At 36.8% G+C, this 23,753-nt stretch overlaps 1 protein-coding gene across 4 annotated transcripts in view; it reads right to left on the bottom strand.

Annotated features, from left to right (window-relative positions):
- The window catches only part of ROBO1 (roundabout guidance receptor 1), a 414,151-nt gene that overhangs the window by 59,356 nt on the left and 331,042 nt on the right, over nucleotides 1-23,753 (bottom strand). For all 4 annotated transcript variants that reach the window (XM_059392146.1, XM_059392148.1, XM_059392147.1 and 1 more), the window contains exons 9-16: nucleotides 16,097-16,302; nucleotides 14,485-14,566; nucleotides 14,146-14,314; nucleotides 13,877-14,043; nucleotides 7,041-7,162; nucleotides 6,120-6,351; nucleotides 5,025-5,146; nucleotides 1,796-1,967 (exon numbers count right to left, since the gene is read on the bottom strand). In XM_059392146.1, the coding sequence (XP_059248129.1) occupies nucleotides 1,796-1,967; nucleotides 5,025-5,146; nucleotides 6,120-6,351; nucleotides 7,041-7,162; nucleotides 13,877-14,043; nucleotides 14,146-14,314; nucleotides 14,485-14,566; nucleotides 16,097-16,302 (1,272 nt within the window). The remainder of the gene's footprint in view (nucleotides 1-1,795; nucleotides 1,968-5,024; nucleotides 5,147-6,119; nucleotides 6,352-7,040; nucleotides 7,163-13,876; nucleotides 14,044-14,145; nucleotides 14,315-14,484; nucleotides 14,567-16,096; nucleotides 16,303-23,753) is intronic.

The following is a 23,753-nucleotide window of genomic DNA, read 5'->3' as shown; positions in this document are numbered from 1 at the left end:
TCTCCATCTACTTGTGATTTCTCTCTGTCAAATAAATAAATAAAATCTTTAAAAAAAAAAAAAGTTGCATATGTAAGCACTGTTTAAAAAGATAATCCCCAGATCAAATTCTGGACCATGGCTGTAGCGATAGTGCAAGCTCTCCTCTCACGGTTTGAATGTTACTGTTACACAATGGAGTTTTCAGGAGGTAACTCCCTAGCCAGTGACTTCGTTGGTGGTGTTCTCATTCATCCATTGGAAATCCCACGAGAGTTCTGCCCAGCAGAGATGCATACGAATCCTAGACCTGCACCATTCAATCCTCCCCCACACTGCTGGTTTCTTTTCCTTCTTTCTGCTGGCCTGGGTCAGCCTTGAAAGCTCCATGTTAAAAAGGTAAGCCTCACCAGCCCGTGACCATGCCCACATGGAACAGAGTCCTGCCCCACGATCACGGCATTCCAGGTGAAATTTATCATGTTTTACCACAGAGATTCGGCAAAGACATCGGTTAGAGCAGATAGCTCGGTCTTAACAACACAACAATGATAGGAATTTCCAGACTGAGTGAAAAGTTTATACAGCAATAAAGTTTATTCAAAGCCAAATGTTTCCCAATTTTGTTTTGAAATAATTTCTAGGATGTCCTCAATTATCAACCAAATGCAACAATACTTTGTACATGTATAAAAATGCATATAACTGATCCTTCTCCTGACATAAAATCTTACTAATGCTTAACTTCTGATCTGAAAGGAATAAACCAAAGCCGGCTCTACATGCAGCATTGTTTGTTTTTTAAATGCAATCTCTTGATAGCGACGCTCTTCTCTCCCCTTTCCATTTATAATTGTTTTTGTTGTTGTTTGCTTTAGATTTTACCAGTAACCACTTACTAATTTGTATTTCATATTCATGCCACATTCCCTATAGGAAACTGTAATAACAAGGCTTCTCTGTCAGTTTTTTTCTAAATGTTTTTCCTAATTCCTCTAACCACTTCTGAAGCACACATGGTATTTACCTTTCTAAGTAATTAGCATATAACCGCATCCCAATTCTCTTGGACATTGAAATCTATCTTTTCTTATAAAAAGCAATTACAGCTTTGAGCCACCTGGGTGGCTCAGTGGGTTAAACCTCTGCCTTCGGCTCAGGTCATGATCTCAGGGTCCTGGGATTGAGTCCCACATCGAGCCCCGCATCGGGCTCTCAGCTCAGCAGGGAGCCTGCTTCCCACCTCTCTCTGCCTGTCTCTCTGCCTACTTGTGATCTCTGTCAAATAAACAAGCAAACAAACAAATAAATAAATAAATTTTTAAAAAAGCAATTACGGTTTTAAATAGACACCAGAGTGGTAAATATAAATTGTATATTGCTTAAACTTCTAATACCTAGTTTAAGTTTTTCAAGGAAGTTTCTTTTTAATCCAAATAAATCTAAATTCTATGAAGTTTCAGACTGTCTTTCTTGTTCACGGAGGTATCCTTGATGTTCAACTAATAGTATTTGTTGAAAAAACAAAAAAAAAAGGAAAAGAAAATTCAATAGGATGGAATTAGGAAGACAGTGAATGCGGACAACATTTGCTTGAAATATAATTTAAAATGTGTGCTTGGCTAAGTTTCAGTTTAGTTGTGATATATATTATGTATTTATATAATTATAACATATATTTATATAATAGGGCATAGATATATTTTATACACTCTATTACACCTATATTTGAAATAAAGCTAATGTTATCATTTTTGTCATTTTCTTTCCAAAAGCCAAGAAGGGGATGGACTGCAAACCAGAGCGGGGATCTCACCTAGTTGGATGAACTGTGGCTCGCTCTTCACCCCAGCCCCGGCCCCCGTGCTGGCGGCCACCTCCACGCTGTAGCGGATCCCGGGAACCAGAGAAGGAATGACCACAGAAAAGGTAGAACCATCCACCGTCTTGTTTATATGATAGCGAGTCTCATTGCCTAGACACCAAACCTGTAAGAAGAGCACGAGGAAGTTGAAGCTGGTAAATTATGTAAGTTAATGCAAAGATCAACATGGTATTTCGGTCTTAGACCAAGTTCAGACTTTTCACGGACCTGATGTAGGATGCGGCAGAAGTCATTTTTCCCGAGGATCTAGTTCTGAGCAGGCTCTTCCATTCCAACCTCGGGTTAGCAGTACCTTTAAGACCGCTATGAATTTTCTCATATACTGCTCAAGGAGTCTATTAGGAAAGTCTACAAATCTTTGCTCAAAGAAACAGGCTCCTATCAGCCCAAATCAGCAGGGTTTTTTTTTTTTTTTTAAACCTAGGAATTGTTTGCCAGAAAAAAAGTTCTTTGCAAAATACTGTGTATACCCAGATAAGAACAATAATTTAGTCTATAAAGTACCTTTTCAAAAATAAGGTTATGAAAAATAAAACTGGACAGGGATGCCCGGCTGGCTCAGTCAATAAAACATGCAACTCTTGATCCCAGGGTCCTGAGTTCGAGTCCCATGCTGCTGTAGAGTTTACTTAAAAATACATAAATAAACCTGGACCTAAGGAGTTAGGCTCTTTCTTTGAATCTCCTCAACCTGAGGCATGTCATACTATTATCCATGAGAGAAAATTAGCACTCCAATCTTGTATTTAAGTGGGAATATTAATTAGTCTTTGATAACATAGATGAGATCGTAAAGAATAACAAGACATAATTGACTCGAAAGAAAAACGTTCTTCCAATAAGAAAATTATTGTAGAGCTCGCTAACTTTGATAAGGATATTTGTGACAGGAAAGTATTTTCAGGAAATTAAGACTTCTGAACTACACTGTAATCCTTAATTTAAATTTCACTAAAGGATTATTTAACCATAGAGTGATCTTCTGCAATGTTTAAGAAGTTGGATATGGTGCATGGCAGTATTTGGACTCAGTTACCATAAGACAATGGTCCAGGGAGTATAAAACATGCTCTACATTCTTTATGATGTCCTCAAGCAACACATAGGATTAGCCTCAAGTAGCCTATTGTCTAAACTGTAATAGGAAATAGGATTTAAAATAAGTCTAGGAGTATCAGTGTCCCCTATCATGTGAGCAATAACCTTTCATTTTTTTCTTTGGAAGTTAATATTATTTTAATATAGTTTCAATGCATAACACTAGCAAATGGCCAGACTCTATACCAGGTCCTGACCATTTGGAAATAAAGAGTCCTTTGTGATTTTTTTTTTCCCCAATTACATTACGCAGCTGAACCAAAGCCACAAACTGATTTTGTACCAGTCAATCAGGTTCTGAAAGGCATTTTATTATTTTAAATTGACCATGAAGTTAAGTGAAATCCACCCTTCTGCATTTCTTCTGGAGAGAAATGAGTTTTGATTCTTAGGGGAAAATGCTGCATTACACAATTTTGCCTGAGAGCTGAGACATCACCTCATTTTAAATCCTTAAAGATCTCTGTAACAGTTCATTTTTTTCTGGACAGAACCATAGCATCCTGTCACTCCCCAGTATTGAGATAACCTTGAAATTCACAAGAAAACACTTAGATTGTAAAGACTCTTACCTTTCAATGATTCAATGACACTAGAAGATCTAATTTGAAATATCTAAGAACATTCACAGGACATTCATGGCACTATTTTAAATATTTCAAATGTCACTCTTTTAAAATTTTGGTAAATTTCATGAAAAGGCTTTCAGTTTGTTTTTTTAAAAATCATTTTAAGAAAATGTTAGGCCAAAAATGAAGCTCAGTATATCTGGTTATTGTCCAAATCAATTTGCTACTTGAGGGAACATTGATGGTCTTTATTTGGCAAGCCTTACCAAGTGTGCACATCAGAATCACCTTGGAAAGATCTACCCTGATGAGTATGCAAACTGCCCCCATCAGACCTACGGGGTCAGAATCTCTAAGAATGGTGGTCAGGTACCTATGTTTGGAAGATAAATCTACAAGTGATTCTGATGTTAGTATCTAATTAACCTCTAGAAGATAAATGTGGTCACCTTTTTAATATCAGTTTTGCATCAACAGAGACAGTGTAAAATACTCACATATATGAGATGAACTATTAAGTATCACGATTTAGCTAGTAACTAGAAAAATACTCAGGCATCATGGAAACATAAAACAGTATCTAGAGAAAAAATGTTTTACAGTTGAAATTCTCCTAGTGGGCAATGTGTTTACATATATGTTGAAAAAAAGACACGTAAAATCTATTTTCTATTGAGATTTCCCCGATTCAATCTATCAATTACTCATTTATCATAGATCCATTAAGACTTTCCTATAATACAGAATCATTGATAGGATATATTTCATGAACTTAACTTTGTTTTTAACTGTATCTTGGCATGTTCTGAAAATACTTACTCAAAACAAATCTATGTGAGACTCTAAATTTAGTCACTAGAGCTGATGACTTCACAGGTCAAAATAATTATCAGAATTACCAGATTGAGTCGCTTGCCATCTTATATTTTTAAAATTCATTTAAACATACATAAACTTATAACTGAATCTCCTCTGAGACATGAAATTTTGTTTGGAGACTAAAACATGCTTCACAAGAAAAAAAAACCTTTCATGCACATTAAAACAAATTTTCCAACTTAGCTCCAAAGTTCCGAAACTTCAAATGTGCCAAAAGGAAAGCAGGCAAGCAAACTCTATTTGATAGTATTTGACTCCTAGCCAATTCCATGGGGCAACCCAATCCTGCAAAATATATTTAAGCTATTTTTTTAAGGTAAACAACAAACAAACAAATCCCTTTTTTATTGGCATTTATACTTGTTGTGTGAAATTATATGGACCTATAGATTTTTGACCCTCTAGATGACTTCTTTTAAATTGATTGCTTTTTTCAAATGGCTTAAGAATTATTCCATGATTACTGAAAAAATGGTGCAGTAGTAAGATAATTTTACATTGCTACATGGACCAGCAGATGGCGCCAAATATCCACAATTCAGACATGCTTTTTCTTTTGCTTTTCTTTGTAGGGGGAGAAGGGTGTCCATCAGTAATTATTATATATGCATTACCTTATACTCTTGGACCATTCCATTTTGAGTGTCTTCTGGAGGCGGCTGCCAACTAACAAGAATTGCAGTTCCATTTCCTTCATTCTTTGATACAGTTACACTCTGGGGTGGGGCACTGGGTGCTATTGTTTTAAAAATTGGATACACTATGAGTATATAAGAGAACACTCAAGGCAGACACAACATGTAAAGTCAAGTATTAACTATGTCAAATCTATGTCAATATGTCAAAATGTCAATATACCCATATGTTTTAAAGAGGTATCTCATTCAAGTCTGAATAGTCCCAACTAATTTAAATTTCTCCTCAATATTGCTAAGCTTTTCGTTAATATGCACTTTCCATAAACAAAAGTATGTAGATTATCTCCACAAAACAGCTCAGGAAAATTCTTATTCTTCCTTCCCTGTAACCTCAGTCCCATGTTCTCCCTACAAATGTCCAAAGTATAAAGATATATATTAATCATTCATGATGTTAACTACATTCCATCATTTCTGTAATCAAAATAATAAGCAGATTTTAGGAAAAATTCTGGTTATTTTTACAGAGTATACTTGTGATGTATAAGCTTTTTTACCTTTATGTAAATACTAAGACTGAAATTTCAGGTCAAGGTGGCCAATCATGACATGGCCGTGGCCATGGACATGAGGAATAAACATAAAATGCTAATCCCAGAAAGTCCTGGGCAAACCAAAACATTACTCACTGTATTTATAAATCATTACTCAAAGTAACATTCAATAAGTGAGTTGGAAGATAATTAATGGAAAGTCAAGCAAATTGAGAACATATTCATCTTTAAATGTGAATTTTAGTTCTCAGCAGTTGACTATATCCTACCTATGCCATTAAGTAAAATACGGCTCATGGTTGTACGTTTTTATACAGGCTATTAAAGCAAGTCAAGCATTACAGAATTTTGATTTTTAGCAGTTCCAGTTGGACAAATTCTCTTAGCAAAATCTAATGTTCAACATCAAGACAATAATTAATGTCACAATTAATGTTAAAATTTCCTCAATTAAGTTAAAAAAAACCCTAACACATGTACTATAATGCACAGTAATCACACAGTTCATTATACTTGCCTTCTTCTAAAGTTTTGGCAAATTTAATTTCACTATCTGCTCCTTGAAATTCATTAAAAAATGGACGAGCCTTAATTTCATAGTTGACTCCCTTTCTGAGATCAGGGATAACCACGCTATTTTTGGTTGGGGTCCTCACTTCAAAAACTAACCACTCCGATTCACCGTGGTTGGTTCCAGATGGCCGATAAAGAATTTTATATCCTTGAATATACTGAGACTGTTGGTCCACCTATTAAAATGACAAAACATGCATGTTTTATTTAAATAAATAAATATTTATTTAAATCAAATAAATATTGATTTATTTTAAAATTACAAAAATTAAACATGTCCAAATGCAAAAAATTCTATCTGGCTTCACTCTATAGTTTTCTAGTTTATATAAAATAGAATATGAAAAAAACTAAGTACTATCTTTTGTAATGTAGTCACCTTTTCAGCTTAACAGATACTATTAGACACTAATTTCTATGGTTTATGTAGAAATTTTAGGCAGCTCTGTGACAGACATCTACAGATATGTTAAGATCAAAAGGATCAGAAAACTTTCTGATTTTAAATGCCAGTTTAATGTTACTCTGAAAACTTCTAAAGTCTCAAAAAATGCATGTGATAATGATCCTATCACAAGTTACAGATTTATAATTAATACTGTGTGTTTCTTTCCTTTGGTAATGACGCAGTTTACTATTGTAGTATAATAGAAAATACGCACAATGTGAACTTTTTTCTGTTGAAAGTCCATGCATAAGCACCATAATAAACAATTACAATATAAAGTTTTCATTGGCGGACAAGTAGGCAACACACATACATAATAAACTATCTGCAGCATAAATATTTTTTTCATATCATGGTCTCCCAGAAGCCATCTGCTTATTGAACCTGGAATCAAATATTGCAACAAGAATGACTCACTGTCCAGTGCACTTCGATTGAAGAGGAAGAGAGGATGGTAGGGTTGTGCAGGTGCAGTACCACATTTCCCAGTTCTCTCTGGACCTGCTTGTGATCTACTCCCTGACTCGTGGGGGGAACATCTGCAAGAACCCAAGAAGACCGTGTTACCACCCTACGCGGCGTAACTGATGGGAATGAAGGCAGGGTGAAGCAATCCTTCCAGCCATGGCCACTCCCAGAGAAGAAGAGTCATTCCAACTGGCAAGCTAACCCGTGCTACAGAATAAAATGAGAACAAGGTAACCTTCATAGTAGCATAGGGAAGATGGGAACATACAGAGGGAGAGAGAGAACAAGCAGAGGGCATGTAGAAAGCAAGAAAGAGGAGGAAGCAAAGGTAATACTGGCCAAAAGCAGCATCTGAGGGTGCCTCCCAGGGTGTAATGATTGCTTTCTCACCAAGGATGTGAAGCCGAGCACAATCCCTTCTGAGTTGGTTACAAAATTCAGTAGGGCTCCCGACTACGCAAGAAAGAAGAGTCGGAAATTGCAGTAGAGTGGGTGAGTAATGGAAGGAATGAAAACATACAATAAATGAAAAGCAAGCACGAAAAGAAATTAGACACCTTATATCTTCTACTTTTTTTTTTTTTTGAAGATTTCATTTATTTATTTGACAGACAGAGAGGCAGGCGGGGAGGGGGGAAGCAGGTTCCCCGCTGAGCAGAGAGCCTGACGCATGACTCGATCCCAGGACCCCAGGATCATGACCTGAGCTGAAGGCAAAGGCTTTAACCCACTGAGCCACCCAGGTGCTCCTAGACACCTTATATCTTATAAGATGAACTTGGATATCTTCCTAAATAAGGTATACAGTAAGTTAGTGGTAGCTACGATGAGGGATACAGAAGGCAGCAGTAGAAGGGAATGGAATGGAATGGAATAACATGAAATAAACAGACAAGAATAACAAAATAAATCTGATGAGAAAAGAGCACCTAATCATTTATTTAATGGCTTCCTTTTTAGTTCAGTTTTTGTATCACTATAAATGAGGTTAAATAAAAAATTCTTAATCTTGAGAACACCAAAATTTAAGAAAGGAGACCGATAATAAAGTAAGAATTAAACTATTACTAGCATTGTAAACTATTACTAGTTGTAAACTATTACTAGTGTTCATTTATGTTTTAAGAATTTAAACTATTACTAGTCTTGTAAACTATTAATAGTTGTAAACTATGACTAGTTGTAAGAATTAATTACTAGTGTTCATTTATGTTGTAAGAAAGAATTAAACTATTACTAGTGTTCAAACTACTACTAGTTGTAAGTAAGAATTAAACTATTACTAGTGTTCATGATGTTAATGTTCATTTACTTTTTTCCCCCCAGTCAGGAGGGGTTTCGTTAAAATTCTAAAGTCTGTACTCAATAAAAATTGCCCTTTGCTAAGGGGGTTTTCTAAACACAGATATTTTGCTTTGCTTTCAATAATAAAAAGGGGGTTGCCTGGGTGGCTGAGGTAGTTAAGTATCCGACTCCTGACTTCAGTTTCAGATCATGATCTCAGGGTCGTGGAGCGGAGCCCTGAGTAGGGCTGCCTGCTCATTGCAGAGGCTGCGTGGCCCTCTCCCTCTGCTCCTCTCTCTCTCTCTCTCAAATAAATAAATAAAATATTAAAAGAAAAATAAATAATAAAGGGCAACACAGGGTGAAGCAGGGAAGAAAATGAAGACCTTTAATTTTTTTTAAGACTTGTTTTTTATTCATTTATTTGACAGACAGAGGAAAATGAGGACTTTTGTGGCCAGAATTCTCTTTCTTGGAGTATTATATGCTGGCATATACATTCTACAGTATTTGCCATCCCATAAACAGCACCAACGAGAAGTTCGGTTTTCTGAACGACTATGTATCTTTAAGGATTCTAAACAAGAAGTTTATTAAAAGTGAGATTTTCCACTCTTACGCTATATGTCAACTAACAAGAGTTTAAATTAAAACTTGGAAAAACAAAACAAAACAAAACAAAAAAAGAGGTTGTTAAGGTTTGAGGGACTCTGTGGAAGTCAGGCAGACAGCAGACAGATCAAGAGTGCTGTTTAACAGCACAAGGGTCTGCTGTTTAACACAAGGGTCTCACAACACCCTTGACCATACCTATACTACACCCATCTTTTAAACTTATAAATAAGCAAAATGACAAACACAACAGATAATTTTGGCTTCTCATACTTTAGCAGCCCTTCCAAATATCCTTGGCTAGCCCTGGCCCTCAGGGAACCTATCGTCACAGGCTGGAGATGGAAAGCACCTCCCAGTCACCCTCCCCTCTCCGATGTCCGTCCTTCCCTGCTGGTTTCTGTTGCTTCGTGACTCCAGCTACCATCTGTGCCTGCGGCAAGTGTGACGTCCTTGCAATAAAACAGACTTGGGTTTGCACCCCAGCTCAGCACCTTACCAGCCGTGAAACATGGGGAAGATTTCTTAACCTTGCTATTCTTCTGTTTTCTCATCTGGCAAAAGGCAATAGCGACAGCAGATACTTGTGAGGGCTGCTGTGAGCATGGACTCTGTAAGTCATTGGAAGTCCTTGTCGCGAAGGCAGGGACTGGGTTCATCTCTGGGAACCCAGAACACCGAGCCCTGTGCCATACATTTAGAATGTGCTTAATGAATAATGGTTGAGTGAGAGGGAATAACTGTGTGAAAAACTCGTGTGCTATGTCAGCTTCTAAACGTGTCTTCTCATATGTAAGCTTCTACCCTCAGGGAATCTTCTGCCTTTCAAGAAGTATCCTCAAATATGTAAATAACCATTTTAAAAGGTAACTACTATGATTTTCATCACAATCTCTAATTTCTTCAGTTTTGAGATAAACTTGTCCGCCAGTCCCCTCATGAAAACTATGAAACTCCCTTCCCTGGTGGAACTATTTTGGCAACAGCAGCCTAGGATATTCAGAAAATGGCCCATCAGAGAGAAAAATGAAAAGTAATATCTAACAATGTTGAAAAGTTTATGAATTGGTCCTTTTATTGTTCTTGTCCTTTTCCTCCTCTTGAAAAAAAAAATGTATTATAAGGTAAAAGTTCCTTTGGAACATTCAGAATTAACCTGGAGGAAATTTTAGATTGTAATTCTACCCAGCTGCTTCCCCAGTGTTGGAATTCCCTACACACGCTCTCCGAACAGAGGTTATCCAGGCCCTACTTCATTATTTACAATAGCTGAGTTCTTACTATCTATACCATACCTATGCGGTGCATTCTGTGTCTGTGTATATATTCTTCAAAGACAGGGCTCAGGGGCACCTGGATGGCTCAGTGGGTTAAAGCCTTTGCCTTTGGCTCGGGTCATGATCTCAGGGTTCTGGGATCGAGCCCCGCGTCGGGCTCTCTGCTCAGCAGGGAGCCTGCTTCCCCCCCTTCTCTCTCTCTGCCTGCCTCTCTGCCCACTTGTGATTTCTGTGTCAAATAAATAAATAAAATCTTAAAAAAAAAAAAAAAGATAGGGCTCAGAGTGCTGTGCAAGTAGGACACATGGAGGAAGCACAGTAGTTATGGTGGCAACAACCTTACCATCGCAGCAACGGCCAACACACACCCTACTTGCCGGCGATGCATGCCATCTTCCGTGCATTTGTATTATGGAGTCTTGTTTTGGGGAAAACGGATCTCGATTACCTTCAACAAGGTTCTAACTCCAACTGTGACATAGGTCTGCCTGAGTTCTGAACTGGAAACGGTGCCCTGTCCCTCTAACCCTACCTAACTCTTTCACATAATCTCTGCTTGGGGAAGGTTTCTTTGCAGTCATGTTATACAAATGGTTAGAGAAATTATGGCTGCTCTCTTACGAATCAATTTCTAACAAGTCTCTCCCAAATGCCCTCTGCCCCTGGCTCTTCTTATCCTAACTACACAAATGTTCTGTACTTTTTTCCAGGTTTTCCCCCAAGTTCCTGCTACAACCGGTATTAGCCTAATCTTCAGCTAAGCTTCACGGTATCTTAAAAACAGTCCAAGAGCTAGACCGTGAACTCTTCCTCAATGTTACTTCTACTCCTTGGTCCTATTTTGCTGCCTAGAGTTAAAATATGCATACCTTTTCCTCATGATGGTCTCTTAAAATGTTAAAGAAAAAATAAATGTCATGTCAACTCTAACTTTATTATTTTGGGAGGAAAACGTGCCAAGATCCCTAATTTTCTTTTCCAGTGATGTGATTTTCAGCCTTCAGTGTAGTCTTTAAAGTCTTCAAAGTCTTTAAAGGTAGACTCTTTAAAGTCTACCTGAAAATGTAGTGTTCAGAAACGAACACATTAGTCCATTCATAACCTGACCAGTTTAGAGTAAAGAGAAGGGATTACTTGATCCAAACATAATTATGCTAATGCTACCTAAGACTACATTTGTTCTTTTGGCAAGGACATCACTCCGTTGGCTCAAATTGGTGTTTTAATTGACTTCAAATACTGAGATCTGTGTGCCCGCAGCACCCTGACACACAGGTGTACCCTTCCCTCCTTTAAGCCCGGTATCCCTAGTCTATCCTTCCAAAACAGCTTATTTATTTATTTATTTATTAAAGGTTTTATTTATTTATTTGAGAGAGAGTGAGTGAGAATATGAGAGGGGAGGAGTTCAGAGGGAGAAACAGACTCCCCATGGAGCTGGGAGCCCGATGCGGGACTTGATCCCGGGACTTGAGCTGAAGGCAGTTGCTTAACTAACTGAGCCACCCAGGCGCCCACCCATAACAGTTTTAAATCTTAAGTTTAAGTGATGCACTTTTGAATTTCCTCCATTAACTGAATCACTTGTTCGTCACTTGTTCATAGTGACCCATCCTTTCCGTCTATTGAAAGAGAGTTCAATCTGATGCTCTCATCCCGCAGGTCCCCTTTCTCAGTTTCGTGGTATCTGCAAAGTTTATCTGCTCCCTCAAGTTTTGGTCCAGACAGTGAAAGAAACATGAGTCCAATAACAAATTCTTATGGCAAAAAACAGAAGAGAAATCTGAGTGGTATATACTCAGAAATTAATTGATCCTTATCCAAACCAGTGGAGAGTCTATTTTTAGTCCCATTTTATAAATGACAAAACTGAAGCTCAGGACAAACTAACGTGCTCAGGACGACATAGCTCATAGGTCGTGGCGCTTGGGTGGCTCAGTGGGTTAAAGCCTCTGCCTTTGGCTCAGGTCATGATCTCAGGGTCCTGGAATCGAGCCCCACATCGGGCTCTCTGCTCCGCAGGGAGCCGGCTCCCTCCTCTCTCTCTGCCTGCCTCTCTGCCTACTTGTGATCTCTGTCAAATAAATAAATAAATAAAATCTTAAAAAAAAAGAGAGATCCTTTGATTTCAAAATGGCAGGCGTGATTAATATTTCCAGTCTTCCAAACACCATGGGTTTATTTCCCTAAGGCGGTTCCACTAGCTATTCATGTGTAAAGGTAAGTCCATTAAAATGTAAAAAGACTTAAATTAATTTTCAGATTAAGTGTGAACTACCTCCTCATTTACAAACGGGGGTGTAGACTCCAAAATCACTCACAGGACTAGTTAACAGACTAGCAGTCAATCAAAACTGAGGAGTTTCCTAGGTAGAGACCACTGCAGTCGGGAGAAAAGTTTCAATTCACTTTACAGCTGTCACTGTGTCTGCATTCTTTGCAAATGCGTATCTAATATTGAAAACCTCAAAGTGTGTTAAGGCAGGCTTCAAGAATATTAGCGTTCCTGAGGTGACTCATAATTGCAAATAAAGGCACTTGGGTGTGTTGAATTCACACGGCAGGAGACGAACAAGGACATGTTCGACAACTAAGTTTGCCTTCTGTGTGAATTCGGAAGCAAAAGGTCCTTCCAAAAAGATTCTTTATACACTCATCAGAGAAGACAAAACAAGCAAAATGGCTGGCAGACCCTCTCTAAGACCAGTAAAAATCAGCTAAAGTCTTTCAATCCTTGTGTGCACAAATTGTTTCTAGCACTCTAACTAAGTTATATTCCCCGCCCCCCTTTGGAAAGGTAAACTCAAGCTGGAGATAATATGATTCCTCCGAATGCTGAGAAAATAATAACAAGCTTCTATCGCTACCACCTAGAATTTTTATTTTTCTATTAATACAAGAAGCATACTTTAGTGACAATAACAGTGTGTTAAAAAAAAAAGGGTAAAGATTGATTCAAATCACCTTTTTATTCAATATGTAAATTTCACTCCTACTAAAACTTTAAAATAAGATGTGCGGCACGGTGACGGATAGGGGGGTCATTTGTGGAAGGCTAAATATACTTTTTATTCACAATAAAAAGCAATATATCCCCAATGTGGCCCAAGTGAGCACGTTTCTAATTTGCTTCACATATTCATTAGCTTCCACATTGTATTCATTTTTTCTTTTTATCTGTTTCTTTGACTTGGCTTTGACCAGAATATACATGACTTTCATATAAAAGTTTAATATATCATGGATCATATAACTGACGATGAAAGACAGACCGAACGACATGTCAACCTAAAGTATTTTTTCCCATGCTTTGTAGGGGGAGAAATCGAATACAATATAAAAATACATAACATTTTTGTCTGATGGGATTGTGATTTTATAAAATGAGAGACACCGCTCTTTGGTATTAATCTTCTCTTGGAATACCTACTCCAGAAAACAATAACGTTTGCAGACATTGTGTTTGTGCATTAAAAATTAATGGAGCAACTGGAAGAACAGATCTGTATTACATATACCATCACAGCAGGGAGCCAGACACATTATTGACTTATGAAAGTGTAACATCTAGGAATAAGTAGGTGTCACAAGGGTAAGTAAATCAGTATTTACCTTGTGTTTTCACTGGATCTGATATCTGGCTTGGATCACTAATTCCATATGCATTTGCTGCCCTCACAAGGAAAAGGTAAATTGCATTAGGTTTGAGTCCTTTAATGGCAAATGTTTCTGTTTTCACATTCTCTGCTACGGTCTGCCAGCTGCTACCAGATGCATGGCTAAGGACAGATACACAAGTTAGAACATGCATGTTGAATGGTAAGCCAAAAAAAAAAAAAAAAAAGGAAGACCAACTAGGAACTAGGAAACATCATCTTTACCTGAAGGCTTCTATAATATAAGAGGTTGGAGTTGCTCCTGAATTTAAATTTGGTTGCCATGACAATGTTACTGTATTTCTGCTGACATCTGTAACTTCGGGTTTTGAGGGGGCACTAGGGATTAAATTTGGGTCGGTGGGTCTTGGAGGCTGAACTGGAACTCCAAATTCTAATAAAGGAGATACAGAAGAAAGACGTTTACACATATACAGATAAGCACAGAAAAACAGATTATACCATTCTATACTTATTCAGGCATCGGGACATCGACTTCATCCATTTACCAGCAAGTAAATGACCGCAAGCCAAGCTTTAAGTTAAAAACGCTAGCTGATTTACCTTGGACTTCAATGTAAGCACTCCACGTTGCTTCACCACTGGGGGTTGATGCAATGCAGGTGTACCGACCTGTGTCACCCAGCTGAGAAGATAGACAGAAAATAAATATTTGGAACAATCAAGAGCTCAATGTGCTGGAAAAGCAATTATAGTTTTGTATATGTCCCATGAATATGGATAACAGCATTAAAATTCAATATCCAGAAACGTCCTCTTAATTGAATGTATTTTTATTGAATGGGAAGGAAAATATTACAAGAATATGGAAAAGAAGATTTTATATGGTTATTTTAATTGTACAATAAAATATAATATTTAGTGCTTTACCATAGCACTATTCTTGTGTCAGGGACAATAAACAATGAGGTATTCAGATTCAAAGGGTTAATCTTTATTAGTAAATTGGATCTTCCAATTTACCGTCACACAGTAAGGCTGGTCAAATTCAATGACTGTTCTTGCTATTTCCTATTTTATCAGAGTTACATGCATATGGATATCTGAAACAGATATTACAGAAAAAAGGATAAACACACAAAAAAGGATAAAACACAAAATGATCTCTTCTCAAAGCATTCACTCTCCCCCTCCCCCACTTTATTTATTTATTTTTTTAACTTGTTCAATAAGCCAAACGTCAGCTGGAATGAAGGCTCTCTCCCTTCTAAAGACCAATGCCAGAAAACAAACAGAGGTCACATGTTCAGCTTTAAAATCATCCCCAGCCTAATGAACCCACACACCTCTCCCTAAGGTAACGCCTGGATCTTCAAGTCATGTTTGATAAAGCAAGAATGTTGCCATCTCGCTGTGGCAACTGTAATCACAAAATTGCAATCGTCGTCACAAAGAAGTACAACACATTAACTTCCATGGCATGTGCAATGAACTGTCATGCTGAATCCCAAACTCCCAAGAAGCCACCCACAATAGGCAATAAAGCGATCGAAATTTATGTTTATTGCTGTCAAAGCTATTCTTTCTTATGCGTCGTGAGCCTGTCTGATCTTGACCTCAAAGAAAAGGAAAAAGCAAAACAAAATAACACAGTCTTGAAAGAACAGGTATGGGATGTGGTGCCTGGGAAGGTAAATCCCTCAATTGTTCTCACAAACTCACGGGCTTTTCATCGTTTAACGTTCTGATTTGCAATATATGCTCAGTGTGTACATTGCTGCCTGGCTTCTGTTTGCATGGACAGTATCCTGTCATTGCAGAATGTTGGACCAAATATTCGCAACAGAAGACCTGGCATTGTAGATAACATGGTACTGGAAAAATCTCTTTGAAAAATGCTTTTATGGAATGAATACCTCATACCACTACCTGGAAGGTATTTCCCCCCCTACTGTCCTCAACAGGTCCCCAAAATCTTTTTTTCTGCTCCACCTGAAACCTTCAATTACTTGCCATGAGCTAAGTTATGAGTCAAATCATCTTAAATATACACGGCGGGGCGACTGAAAGCATAAAGCTTCAATTAAAAGTAGATCAGTACTGTTATTTAGCATTTCATTGACTCTAAGACTTGAGACTGCAGCCCTGGGGGCTGGAAACAAACAGAAAAAGGAGCAGAACAGAACAGGAAAGCCAGGGTGTCGCTTCAAGTTACCTTCGCAGATCGGATCTGCAGTACTCCCGTCTCCAGCTGTTTGATTCGAGAATCTTGGGTTGAGATGAGGACTCCATCCTTTCTCCACAGAATCGTGGGCACTGGAGTGCCTGTGGCCACACAGCTCAGCACTAAAGTACCATCCGCCGCTACAGTCTGATTCACAGGACCTTGTCGGATGACGGGGGGAGGCCGGTCCGCGATCACTGCCCAAAGAAACAACAGGAAATAGATTTCTACAACTGGAAGCAATTTTCTAATCATCCAAGCAACAGCAGTTGCTCTAGCCTTTGAAACGCACTAATTAAACAAGTACTTCAAGTAGGAGATGTGCATTATTCAGAATGCATTTCAACGATGCTCTGATTTGGGAATTTAAATTGAGATCTCATGTACTCCTTTTAGATGACCAAGAGAGCTCACTGCACTATCAGGTGACCTATTTAACACAAGAGTCCAAGATGGAAGTAAGAATTGTGGATGGTGGGTGATTGGGTGGCTCAGTCAGTGAAGCGTCTGCCTTCAGCTCAGGTCATGATCCCAGGGTCCTAGGATTGAGCCCTGCATCAGGCTCCATGATCAGTGGGGAGCCTTCTCCCTCTCCCTCTGCCTGCTGCTACCCCTGCTTGTGCTTGCTCAAATAAATACACCTAAAAAAAAAATTGTGGATGGTGAAGTAAATGTCTAGTGGTAAGAAGTGGATGTTTACTTTTTAAACTTTAAGATATGTAAAAATCAAACACAACAACAAGAAATCACCTACCCCAAGGAAACTTATGAGACACATTTTCATGAATGAACTAAAGCCAACTCGACATCTGAGAACTGTTTTTTGTCCAACAGAAAAAAATATGATATCATACCAACATGTCCAACATTTTGAATTCCAAAATGGGCTTTGGACTTTTAGAATTTACAAGTTGATATCATTCAGCTCTTTTAATCCTGGAATTCTATTAACAGAATTACGTGGGTAAAAATTTCCCAATCCCAGTGAATTTAGGAAAAACTAGAAAACTATTCAAATACATTGTGAGTAGGCTAATCCAAAAATATAACTCAAGCTCATGTCCTAACCTGGGAAATATACTTCCATGCTAGAATTATAAGGATCGGAAACAGTTTCATGAATTCTATTACTTTAAAAGTTTTAATGTACTATGGAAGGAAATAATGGAAGGGATTTTTATAATATATAAATTAAAAATGTTCTTATTATTACATAAAAAGCCTAAAACCTAAAAGCTTTATCTCAGACAAGGAAGCCATTATTTAGGCAAAAATCTAAAACAACTAGAGTGTAACTAGAACAACTTGCATTACAGAGATGTTCTCAGTTTTCACTCCCTGATATAGTCAACTTAGGTGAAACCCTATAGATAAGATACTTTTTCAAATGAGTAAAAGTTAAAAATTAAATTTAAGAATTTTTTTCACTATCAAGCTTTATAATTCTGAATATCAGTTACAAAATTTTAAGTCACACATATACAAAGGTCTAGTTTAAGAAGTTGCCTGATTAAAAGAAACTGGTTGCCAGAGTAACTAAATTTTGGATGCAACAATTTGCCAAGTGAGATATGGCATGTTCAAAGCTTTATGCACCAAAGATTTTCACAAGCTGGAGTTACACTTCAATTTGTTCCTCTTCTACCATGCAATAATTATTAGTTTCGTGCATTCAGCTTAAGCAAAAACAAGAAGGCAAGAGAGTGAAATTAGCAACTGTATTTTCACTCCACCTTCTGATTCTCGGCTGTGCTTAATTACTGGTATGAAATTTGCAAATACCGGGGAGGCATGCTAGGCTGGAGTTCGTAACCTGGCAGGAGAGTTTCAGATACTCCACGAATGACAAATGTAAGTCAATGATTCCCTTGTTTAAAATTATTCAATCTTTTCTACATTTTCTGTTGAGATTGGTTAAAATCAAATTAGAGGCCCCACCTGTTAAGTGTAGAAAAAAAGAATCAAAGTGTTTTTATTGCTTTAGAAGATTCTACCACCCGTGTTCCCTAGACCCTAAGAATGAGTGAATATTTATTTCTAGACATTAATTAAATTAGTAACAGAGTTTCTTTATAAAGGATTATAATTAAATCCAGTAACAGAGTGGCTTACATTTGGTATTCTTGTTACATTTAGAAACAATCCAGTATCTGGGGATTTATTCGGTTTTCTGTATCTTTACGGTGCTTTGAGGTTTGAATCAGAGTTAGCATTATTCACATCTCCCCATCCTATCCCAACCTGGTTTAATGATACCGTTCCTCTGTCATTTATTTCTTCCTGGTTTACACTGGGTCGTTTACAAAAATATGGCAAGAGAAGAAGAAGAAGAAGAGTAGGGTTGATTATCAGCTCCATCTGTCATGTGTCTTTGGGCCACTTCCTTAAATTCTCTAAGCCTCAGTTTTATTTTATCTATAATGGGAAGATAATAATGTTCTAGCTAGCTCAAGGGATTGCTATGAACATTTAAATGGAATAATAGATATGAATGTGCTCTGCTAATTGCAAAAAGGTATACATATGTATGAATTTTGATATTGCCACTTACCCTGTTCTGTAAAAAACTGATAGGTAAACCAGAGCTGAAGGATTTTATTAAAGCAATCTTGTGTTTTTAGGTAGAAAAAAATGAAACATTTTGTTGTCATCATAAGGTAGAATAAAATACTGATAAAATATTTACATTTTCATAAACTAAAGAGTATAGTACTTTACTGAATCAAATATAAATTTAGGATTTATGAGAAGAACGTCAAGTTTTGTATCTAATAATTTTACACTGGCATTATTAAAATGAATTATCATTATTAGAATGAGTTTTAAAACAGTGAGTAAGTACGTCTTGGAGAAAGATGTGGCCCTGAAATGAAAATGTTCCAGGGAGCCTGGGTGGCTCAGTGGGGAGTCTGCTTCTCTTTCAGCCCCTCACCCCACTCTCCGTTCTCTGTTTGTCTCAAATAAATAAATAAAAACCTTAAAAAAAAAAAAGAAAAGAAAGAAAGAAGATGCTCCCTGACTATGCTCTCCAACACAGACACCATGAGCGTCCAGTGGATGCCGGACATCTGAATCTGGTTAGTGTGACTGAGGAACAGCATGTGTAATTTTAATAAGCTATAAGAATTGAAATTTTATTTCAAATCATCTCATGTGGCAGCTGGCTACCATCCTGGACAGTACTAAGTTTTGTTGTAAATCTCAGTTCTGCTGTTTATGATCTGTATGATTTGGGCATAGTCCTTCACCAGTCTCTGCCTCCGTTTCCTTATCTGTAACATGAGACCTTGTCAAATTTAAAATTGTTGATATGGGAACAGTTCTCCGCATTAGTGCCTGACACAAAGGAGGCACTGGTAACTGTAACTTAGTATGGACAGGTATCAGTATGCTTGTGCTAGCTGTGGTCACGGTCCTGGTATAGACAGGGCCACAGATGGTATAACCCGTTAAGCAAAGTTAAGCAAAGTTTACTATCTTTTCCTCACATTCATAAAATATATAAAGATCCTTAAAAAAAAAAAGAGCATATCATTAGAAGTCATATTTTAGTACGTCAAAAGCAATGGTCATGAAGACTATGTTAATACATAGAAATACATTCATAAAATAATTTTAAGTGAAAAAAATATAAGAGACTCAATTTCAGGAAACAAACTAAGGGTTGCTGGAAGGGAGTGGGATTGGGGTACAGGGTGTCTGCGTGATGGGCACTGGGAAGGGTATGTGTTGCGCTGAGCACTGGGTTTTGTGTAAGACTGATGAATCACAGACCTATAGCCCTGAAACAAATAATACATTGTATGTTAATAATAAAAACATAAAATTTTAATATATATATATAAAAAAGGGAAAAATTAACATATACACATTGATGGGTTTAAGTATGAAAAGTTCATATTTATAGACCAACAGATATTAGAACTACGTATCACAATTTCTATCAATTTGTATATTGATAGAAATATACAATTTGCCAATGTATCTCACAAACTTATGAGTTAGTTAGGGAAGTACAAGTCACCTGTCCAAGTCAACTAGTTGGTAATTGTCAGGTCTCTCTTTTCTGAATAAAAGTTAACACTCATTTCATTGTATATCAACAACTATTGAAAGATGAATGCAAGTGATTTTAAATTTTACATAGCACTTGGTAATCATTAATTAATTTTCTCACAGTCTAGTAATAAAGAAAAGAAACAGTTTCAATTAAATAGGTGATGGGAATTTCTATGTTCCTGGGTCACATGCTACTTGGGATAGATCACAGCTACAAATGACAACGTTTCAAAGACATTTCCTACTCCACCATATTCTGTGCCTCGTGTTTTATTCTGTCTATCTTTTTTCCGTTTGCAAACAATAAAGAAAGGTCAAGAAGCTAAAGTCAAATAGCATCCAGAAACTAGTCTGCCTACTAGCTGTCCTCTTGACTTGATAACATGCAAAAACTCATGCTGTCAGCACTCAGGAATAATAGTTTGAAGAATGAATACATACTTGTTGTGTGTACAATGGCAATGAATTCCAAAAGAAAGAAAACAAAACAAAATACAGTACCACCCCAGCAAACACAAAACCATCTCAGATCTCCTCTGGGACTGTAAAATGAAATAGGAATTTAAATGTTAGGTTTCTGTTTTATATTAGTTCAGCAAAAATTGCTATCCTTGATCTAGTCTCACAAAGATAACAACTTATGACAATGCAGTATCAGATGGTATGTACGAAGCTTTGCTTTCAATAATTACTTAGAATAATAAGAAATACCTGAAAATATTTTTAAAAAATTTTTATTTATTTATTTGACAGACAGCGATCACAAGTAACAGAGAGGCAGGCAGAGAGAAAGGAGGAAGCAGGCTCCCTGCGGAGCAGAGAGCCCAATGCGGGGCTCGATCCTGGACCCTGAGATCATGACCTGAGTCGAAGGCAGAGGCTTTAACCCACTGAGCCACCCAGGCGCCCCTACCTGAAAATATTTTACCATAGTTTTCTTTGGCCATTTTTTCATGTCCACCTGTATATAGAAATTGTTTGTGTATATGAAGTTGTCTTATGAAGTTGCAATTATAAATTGTGTCATTCTGTGTTCCACTTCTACATGTTGGTTATATTGATCATTAGCAAACCCACTAGCCATTATTTAATAGCATTAATATATGTAAGAAATTATAAAAACATTTTAGGTCATTCTAACTAATTGGGGCCAATAATATATAATATGTATCACAGACAGAGGTTAAGAGTAGGGGCTTTAAAAGGAGACAGTCATAAGTTTGAATTCTGCCTTAACCAAGCATTAGGTGTTCATTCCATCCATGTTTCATCCATTCTTTCAAAAATTATCTATTGAGTATGTACCACATGTCAGACTTTGACAGTCTATTACCGGGTATGTATTTATTGGAGAGTCATGGGCCCTACAATCATGGAACTTAATGTCTAATGAAGAATACAAGAAAATAGAGAACACAGAAAAGTATAGGATGCAATCTTTGTATTGATGGCAGGGTAGAGAATGCTTATATTTGAGGAGGGAAGGAATACTTTTTGAAGTAAGTGAAATTTCAAGTCAGTAGAAACAGCATGTGCAGAAGTCTTCAGATAATAGAAGAGCATAGCCAACACAAGAAAATGAGGGCATATAAGCAAATATAGAATTCAAAGCTGAGAATGCAGGGGTCAAATCATAAATTGTAAAGCACATTAAGGAATACAAACTTTATCCTGAGAACACTAAGAAATAAAATAATCAGATTAATATATTAAAAATTTCCTCCAGATTTTTTTTTTAAATTTCAAAATTCTATCTTTAAAATCTTTGCTAACATTACACTTACTTTATCCTGAGGTTAGGATCAAGAAAAATATTTCCACTATCACCAATTCTATTCATTATATTAGAGATCACAGACAGTGCAGGACAAGTAAGAGAAATAAAATGTATAAATATTGGAAAGAAGAAGTAAAACTGGTTTAATTTGCGGTTGACACATTTTGTGTATAACAATGTCAAAATAATCTACGTACAAACTCTTACATATGATTTAGTAAGTTGTATTTAGCAAGTTGCTATTTATGGGGTTAATATACAAAGAATCAATTGTATATCTGGCCTCAAACAGTACAATAAAGAAATATACATATTATTTTTTTGAAATATATGTACATTTATATATGTGATATGCAGTCACATTAAAAATCATAAAATATCATAGGTATAAGTCTTTCAAAATACATGGAAGCTTTCTACCCTGAAAACTATAAAACTTTGTTGAAAGAATTAAAGATCTAAATAAATCAAGAAATATATATGGGATATATACCATTTCCCTAAATTGGAAGACTAAGATTGTTAAGATGTTAATTATTCCTAAACTGTTCAATAATTTAAGTGAAATCAAAATTGAAACCTCATATTTTTTTGTTGTTCTTTGGGGGGGTGTGTGGAAATTGACAAGGTCAATTTTAAAATTTTAAAATTATTAGAAAATTTAAAATTATTAGAAATTGACAAGGTCAATTTAAAATTTTAAAATTATTCTAGTGGTCCACTCCAAACAAGAAAAACAAAGTGGGAGGCTTACATTACCTGTTTGTCAGACTGACTATGAAGTGACAATAATTAAGACCCTACATATTGGCATGAATATATAAATGGAATATATTAGAGAGGATAGAATCAGAATCACACATTTACGTTTATCTGAGTTATGATTAAGAGACCACTGTAATTCAGTAAGGCAAATACTGTCTTTTCCGTAAATGATGCTGGAACCATTAGTATCCACGTGGAGAGGAAAAGGAATTGTTGTCATTGTTTCATACCATGCACAAAAGATAATTTAAAATGGATTAAAAACTCATATCTTATAAGTATAGACAATGAAATTTCTAAAAAAAAAGACATAGGAAGGGGTGCCTGGGTGGCTCAGTGGGTTAAAGCCTCTGCCTTCGGCTCAGGTCATGATCCTAGCACCCTGGGATCCAGACCCGCATCTGGCACTCTGCTCAGTGGGGAGCCTGCTTCCTCCTCTCTCTCTCTCTCTCTGTCTGCCTCTCTGCCTACTTGTGATCTCTGTCAGATAAATTTTTTTAAAAAGTCTCAAAAAAAAAAAAAAAAAAGATGCAGGAAAACATCTACATGGCCTTAAGGTAGGACAGAAAATTAAAAGCAACAACTACAAAAGAAAAATAACACATTGGTCCTAATCAAATTAGTGACGTAAGCCTTAAAATCATCATTAGGAGAATGACTGAAACTAAATATTTATAATTCGTATCTGATAAATACTTGTGTCCGGAATATATGAGAAAATGAAAAAAAAATGGGTACATTCATCTGCCAAAAGGCAAACCAAGATAACTGAGCGCATATGCCCATCTCTAGATTTGTATAAGAATATTTATTTACTTCGTTTAAAAAAGCCCATAAAAAAATTAAAAAAATTAAAAAATAAAAATAAATTATAAAAAAGGGTGCCTGGGTGGCTCGGTGGGTTAAGCCCCTGCCTTCAGCTCAGGTCATGATCTCAGGGTCCTGGGATCGAGCCCCGCATCAGGCTGTCTGCTCAGCAGGGAGCCTGCTTCCTCCTCTCTCTCTCTGTCTGCCTCTCTGCCTACTTGTGATCTCTGTCTGTCAAAA

The sequence above is a fragment of the Mustela nigripes genome, chromosome 2 (genome assembly GCF_022355385.1).
Source record: "Mustela nigripes isolate SB6536 chromosome 2, MUSNIG.SB6536, whole genome shotgun sequence".
Classification (NCBI taxonomy): domain Eukaryota; kingdom Metazoa; phylum Chordata; class Mammalia; order Carnivora; family Mustelidae; genus Mustela; species Mustela nigripes.
This window is presented reverse-complemented; position numbering and strand designations above follow the sequence as displayed.